The sequence below is a fragment of the Papaver somniferum genome, chromosome 5 (genome assembly GCF_003573695.1).
Source record: "Papaver somniferum cultivar HN1 chromosome 5, ASM357369v1, whole genome shotgun sequence".
Taxonomy (NCBI): domain Eukaryota; kingdom Viridiplantae; phylum Streptophyta; class Magnoliopsida; order Ranunculales; family Papaveraceae; genus Papaver; species Papaver somniferum.
The window spans coordinates 144,430,286-144,436,984 of NC_039362.1; the positions used below are offsets into that span (position 1 = coordinate 144,430,286).

At 36.7% G+C, this 6,699-nt stretch overlaps 1 protein-coding gene across 1 annotated transcript; it reads right to left on the reverse strand.

Annotated features, from left to right (window-relative positions):
- Nucleotides 1–2,295: 2,295 nt before the first annotated feature.
- LOC113283053 lies at nucleotides 2,296–6,699 on the reverse strand. Its single transcript, XM_026532200.1, has 2 exons — nucleotides 5,277–6,699; nucleotides 2,296–4,986 (listed from the first exon to the last, which is right to left on the reverse strand). The coding sequence occupies exon 2, from the start codon at nucleotides 3,503–3,505 to the stop codon at nucleotides 2,465–2,467; it is 1,041 nt and encodes a 346-aa protein (XP_026387985.1). The 5' UTR covers nucleotides 3,506–4,986; nucleotides 5,277–6,699; the 3' UTR covers nucleotides 2,296–2,464.

Here is a 6,699-nt window from a genome sequence, read left to right on the forward strand (position 1 = left end):
ATGGATTCAAATAACTAATATTTAGAATTTAACATGATCCGATTTTCATTGTCAAGCTTCATCATTTCCGAAAGCGGGATGGTTCTTAAGAATTTGGTACACATGATCATATGCAATATCTTTGTTGTTTTGTTGAGAATATAGAGTTTTAGCATGTGCCTCCTACAAAATAAATAAACATAATCTCTCATTTAGAAAATTAATGACTTAAAATATGTAGATAATTGAAAATAAGAGGTTCCATTGAATAATACTTACAACTTCTTCTAACGTCCGTCCTCCTCCGATATTTGCATAAATTGAATGTATGATACCCATGTAAACTTTGGTTTGATTTTTTATCACCGACCACCTATTTTGAATACTTTGTCTTGTTCTTCCGTTTTCATTACCACCCGCTTCTTCTACAAAGGCTTGAAGCACCCTTTCCCAACAATTGTTGACTCCTTGATTTTGTCCAACAATCGGTTGGAGACTAATTCTCATCCAAGCTTTGGTGATTGCAACATCTTCATTTGTAGTGTATGCCATACTTGCACTTGATTGAAAGAAGGTTTGGAATTAAAAATATAAAATCAGAAGAGATAGGAAGCAAAGAAAATCTTGAGATTTTGGGATGGTTTGATTTGTGTTGAAGAAGCCAATTTTTATACATAAATTTTAATTTTGAAAATCTGACCGTTGAAACGCTATTGAGAATAGCGTTAAGCGTCATTCTTAATGGCGTTTATTTTGAGTCGTTGCTTAGAAGGAGCCGTTGAGAATCCAATGGTGTAGAATAAAACGCAATTGAGAATATTGTTAAGAGCCATTCTTATTTGCGCCAATCGTCAATCTTAATTTCGCTAATCACAAAAAACATCCAGGCGCCACTCGACTTCTCCAATCCTATAGTTAGTTTTTTTCCTAGTCTCTTATTTTTTCTTTTTCCTCTTGAACAAACTAGTTTTTTGGTTTCATATATTGAATCAAATCAAATCAAAAAGAAGATAAAATTGAATGAAACTGAAACTTGATTGATACTAAAAATACTACATTGATTCCACTACATCAAATTGAAAAAAGAAGATAAAAACATAATTGAAGCTACATAGTTCCATAAGCTACATGGTTTCATATATTGAAATGACGAATATTGCTAGTGCTAGGATAACCATAGTTTGCACCAAGTGTTCTAGGAGGATAACCATGTTTTTCCAAAATCTTATTTTGTTTATCCAACATAAATTGTTGCTTCCATTCCGGCAAGGTCTCAACCTCCACATCCAACACTTCGAGTTCATGTTTCTCCACAGCTAAATCCAAGGATTTCTTGTTTGTCTCTGCAATAGTTAATAAATATTCTTCTTGTCCATCCAATCTTGCCATCTTCTTTGCATTCTCTTCACTAAAATGTTTCAAAATACGGTCGGTTCCGTCATTGATGGCCGATAGCTCTGAAGCTTCCCTTCGTTGAGCCCTTTTTTCCCGTTGGCCGACGAGGGTCATCCTCTTCAAGCCATCTTGGGTTGCTTCTTGTAGGAGCACTACTTGTTGAAGCATTAACACTAGGAGCCTCCGATTCATCTTCCTCATTTTGGATAGGGTCAAATTCTTCGGGATTGAATCCGGGAACATGGGCTTTGAAAAGTCGGTACACCTCTTCATTTCCAAAAGGTTTTCCCTTGCTAACCTTACTATATTCCAATCTAGATTTTCGCTCCTACAAAAAACAAACAAAAACTCAAGTTAGAAATCCTTCAATAAAATAAAATGATATACATTAAGAAATCTTAATAAAACTTACAAGATCATCAATTCCGCATCCGCTTGCATTGTTTCTATGCAAATTTCTTAAGATACCAACCCACTTTTCGACATCTTTTTTCAAGGTACCAAATCTATTTTGCAACTTATGAACACTCCTATCATACTTATTCCCAAAGCTGCTTACATAGGTATCGAATACCCGCTCCCAAAACTGGTTTGATTTTTTATCAACTCCGGCAACACCATCAAGTGTAATGCTTATCCAAGCTTTGGTGATTGCAACATCTTCAGGTGTAGCATATTTTTCCATGGTTAAAAAAAAGTCTTAATTACAATGAATTTTAAGAAGATGGAGAAAAAAATCTAGAGATTGAAAGGTTTTGGTCTGAGCTGAAGTGATCAATTTATATGGAAAATTTCGAATTCAAAAAAATAGCCGTTGAAACGCCATTGTTATTACCTTTTTTTTCTGAATCGTTGATTAGAATGAGCCGTTAAAGATCTAATGGCTAGAAATGAAGCGCAAATCTTAATATCGTTTGGCGCTATTCTTAATAGCGCCAAACGCAATTCTTATTAGCGCTTTTCTTGAAAAACATCCAGAACCTAAGCCAATTCCTCAAGTTCCATACTTAGTTTTTTTTTCTTCTCTTTTGAAAACAATAAAAACCATAAATAATACAATGAAAATCTTAATATTTCTTAATTTTAAAATCTAGAAATCATAGGATTGCAACCAAGTGCAGCAACTAAAGCTGTTCTGCTGGGTAAACATCGGTAGGATCGAATTCGCCATCCGAACCCTCAAGATCATCTGGTGGTGGAGGGGAGATTCTGGTGGCATTTCACCGTCTCTGAGACCTGATCCATGTCGTATCCAAATGTGTTGACCAAGATCATTACGGAGTTGGAGATATGCCTCATCATTCCTTAACTCGTGGTATGACCTCGGTATTCCAGTAACCTGTCGTATTGGTTGGTTCACGACTTGAGCCCAATCTAAGTTACGCCTTTCATTCTCAATGACCATGTTATGCAAAATCAAACAAGCCTTAATAATAAAGTTTATATCCTTCTTATCCCAGTAAAATGCTGGCTTTTTAGTTATTTGGAACTTGTTTTGGAGAGTTCCAAAAGCCCTTTCAACATCCTTTCTCTTCGCTTGTTGGTATTTATTGAACAACGAATTAGCTGGATGATTTGGAAGAAGAATTTTGAATGACTGCACAATACAAGACAATCGTGGATATATATTATCCGCCAAGCAGTAACCCTTGTCGTAGCTGTGGCCATTGATGCGGTAATTACAAGGAGTTGCTAAACCATTAACCATCTTATTAAAAAGTGGAGATTGAGCCAAGACGTTCAAGTCGTTGTTCGACCCTGGCGTTCCAAAGAAACCATGCCAAAACCACCGATCATATGATGCCACGACTTCTAAGATCATGGTAGGTTTTTTCTCATGCCCACGTAACGTACCTGCCCATGTTGTTGGACAATTCTTCCACCAAAAATGCATACAATCAACACTTCCAAGCATTCCAGGAAACCCTCTAGCCGCATTTTCTGCCAATAATCTTTCTGTGTCTTCTCTTGTAGGAAGTCGCATGTACCTTGGACCAAAGCGGCGAACAATTACCCTGGTAAACCTCTTCACATACATATAGACGGTTGGCGCTCCCATACGGACATAATCATATGTGCTATCAACGGCTATACCTTTACACAAACATTTCATTACGGGATACATCTTCATGTGGGGAGAGTGACCAAGTTTTCCGGTGCAATCAACTTGAAAATCAAAAGGCTAGGTGTAGGCAGTATTCCTACCGTACAGAAAGAAACTCTTGGAAATTCAGGTGAAGCTTGTGAGACGTTATCATACTTATACCGTGATGGATGTATTGGGGGGACCTGATTCACCAGAAATGTCGGATCTTGAGTACTTGCAGCTCCAACTTCATCTCTGTTTTCTTGACGATATATTTCTGGGAGCAAAAATCCAATAGATTGTTGCTTCCACCACCACACATACATGCTCTCATCAACATGCTTATAGTCTCGTCCTTCAAACACATCAATAGGATCATGAGAGGTAGCAAGGTCTTCCAAACGTTCACGTGGACTTCTTGGAATTGTTATAAATCCCCTTGTTTGCCATAAAAACTGTTCACCAAGATACATGATACTAGTTTCGCTTTCCGGATTATAGAAAGCCACTCTTTGATTGGAGATTTCACGAGCATGCACTATATCAGGATGATCTCTATACATAGTAGTAGATCATGGTTGACATTCCGTTCCAACAATTGTCCTCAACTCAATTTGTTGGCGAGCTGTATTAAGAGAGTGTTTGGAAGTACCCCTTTGCAACTTCACTAGACTATTTTTCTTAAATATCATAACTGCAGGCCATACATCAGTCGGTACACCTTCTTGGAGAAAAGGCGTCAAAGTACGAAAATATATGTAAAACCAATATTCTAAAACCATCGCCATTCCACACATGTTTTTTCCACCTCTAGCAACCGCACTCATGTTACTATACAAGTGACTAAAACAAGCCGAACCCCAATCATAATTACCAATCGCATTCAAATCACACAAGGAAGCGATCCAACCTTTGCTTGCTCTTGTAGTGGTACGTGCCATTAAAACTTTTGAAATCACCCATAATAAGAAGTATCGAATCACAATCTCTCAATTTTCATCATTAATTGGATTGTCCTTGATATAGTTTGCGAGGCAACTAATAGGAAATTCAGGTGAGTGCTTGTTGTAGTATGCATACCCATGCATAGGTCTAAAGTAGGTATCCTCTAGTTTTTGATTTTCTATATTTTTCCATTTACTTGTAGCGGCGTGTTCCAATCTTCTACGACCATTTCCAATAGGAATTCCGGTTAAGTGAACAAAATCTAACGGGGTGAAACCAATTTCAAAGTTTGGGAAATGAAACGAATTTGTGTTATACCACCACATCTCTATGATTGCATAAGCTAGTTGTTGATCAGCTCTCTTAATTCTAATTTCAAAAAATCTAGCAAGGCCGGAATTTTGAAGAACTTGACTAGCACTTTCATGAACCACCACACGATTATATAAATCCTCAAGGTCTTCTAGATTATTTTTAAACGTGATATCATGTTGTGTATCAAGTGGGTCTATACTTGTAGAAATATGTTTCTCATCCGATTCTTTTGAAATCAAGATCATACACACATCCATATCCATAATCTATACAAAATCATCAAATAAAAACAATATAGTCACACAATGCACTTAAATTGGTTAATTAATTCATTATCTCATGGCAATTTCACAATGTTCATCATCTAAAACCCTAAATTACACAATGTTCATCATTTAAAACCCTAAATTACATGTCAAATTCGTCATTGTTAGAATCAAAATTGTTATCATTCATCATACAATCGAGTATCATGCATACAATCAACAATAGTATCATCTAAAGCCCTAACATTTCATCAAACCATAAAACAAACTCAAATTATAATTCAACTAACCTCTCTTTGGATTCTCAATCAAATTGAGAAATTTAAGTATGCTTCGATTCCTTATGAAGCAGAGAACAAACCCTTTGAAGCAATTTCATTGATTTGAACCATCATGCCAGAAATCAACAAGGGGGTTTTTTAGGTTTGGTTTTCCTTTTTTTTTTGATGAGTTGAAGATGAACTGAGGAAGAAGAAGAAGGGGTCGATGGTGTTACTGGATATAAGAATCAAAAAGCGCTATTAACAACCGCGTTTTCTTAGCGCCATTAACAATTGCGTTTGGCGCTATTAAGAATAGCGTTTTGACTGTTGACTTGAGTCCAGCGCTATTTTTAATAGCGTTTTCATTGCGCTATTATTATTCGCGTTTTACGCTATTCTTATTAGCGTTTTCTGTGTTCCACCATTACACTTGCACTTCCATCCACAGTTCCAAGTGCTGAGGTGGCGTGGAAGATGGATGGATTCCACCATAAGACTTTCTCTTATTGACAGAAATTTTGGTGTCGTTTTTTTTCTTCCAACTCTACCCTTCCGTGTTTTCCAGTTTTTTCATGGGAGATCGTAATAACGCAGAACTAAGAAGGCTATGATCGTAACATGCTATTCTTCCGTGTTTTCTAATATCTCTGAAACGTTGTTTGGTGCCTGGTTCGAATCCGGCCATATCAATATTAACGGACTTCTTTTTAGGTTTTACTCACTCAAACAATCGACTTTTCATTTGATCTTCTTCGACATGCCTCCTTTTAACTCTCCAACAACACCGTCACCACCATTACATAAAAGCACCAGCACCATCGTGACCAGTAACACCGACCACCACCCTTCTCCTCCACCTCTACCACCACTACCATAAACAGCAACACCACCACTTTCGATTCATTGACACCAATTTTTCCAACGACAACATTCATACCAATCCTGATTTCATTATCACCTCCTTCAGTTTCAATTCATGTCAATTTTTTCATACCAATTTTGAAACAAAAGACATAACATTAGAATTCTCAGATCTGATGCTTATTAAATTAAAAAATCCATATAAATTCACCGATTCAATCGAAAACTCATTAACATCACCATCGAAATTATCAATCAAATCTAACACAGATGCTCAATTATAAACCAACTATTTTCTAACAAAATGAAACATCAGCAGGAGTCATCTTCATCCATATTAATGTTTCCATTAAAGGATGCTGCATAGTTGTTGTTAGGTCATTTCTTCTATCGATTTCGTGATACATGTGACCTGTGAAGTTGTTATGTTAGAGCAATAACTAAGGATGGAGAGGGAGGGAAGGAGAATGAGAATAGGTTTTGTAAAGCTTCGGTAGATTTTTTCTGTTTTTTCTTCGAAAAAAGAGGAAAACCTCATACATTGGATAAACTCCCCTCTTCCTCGTTGTGTAAAAGGAAGATAAAGAGC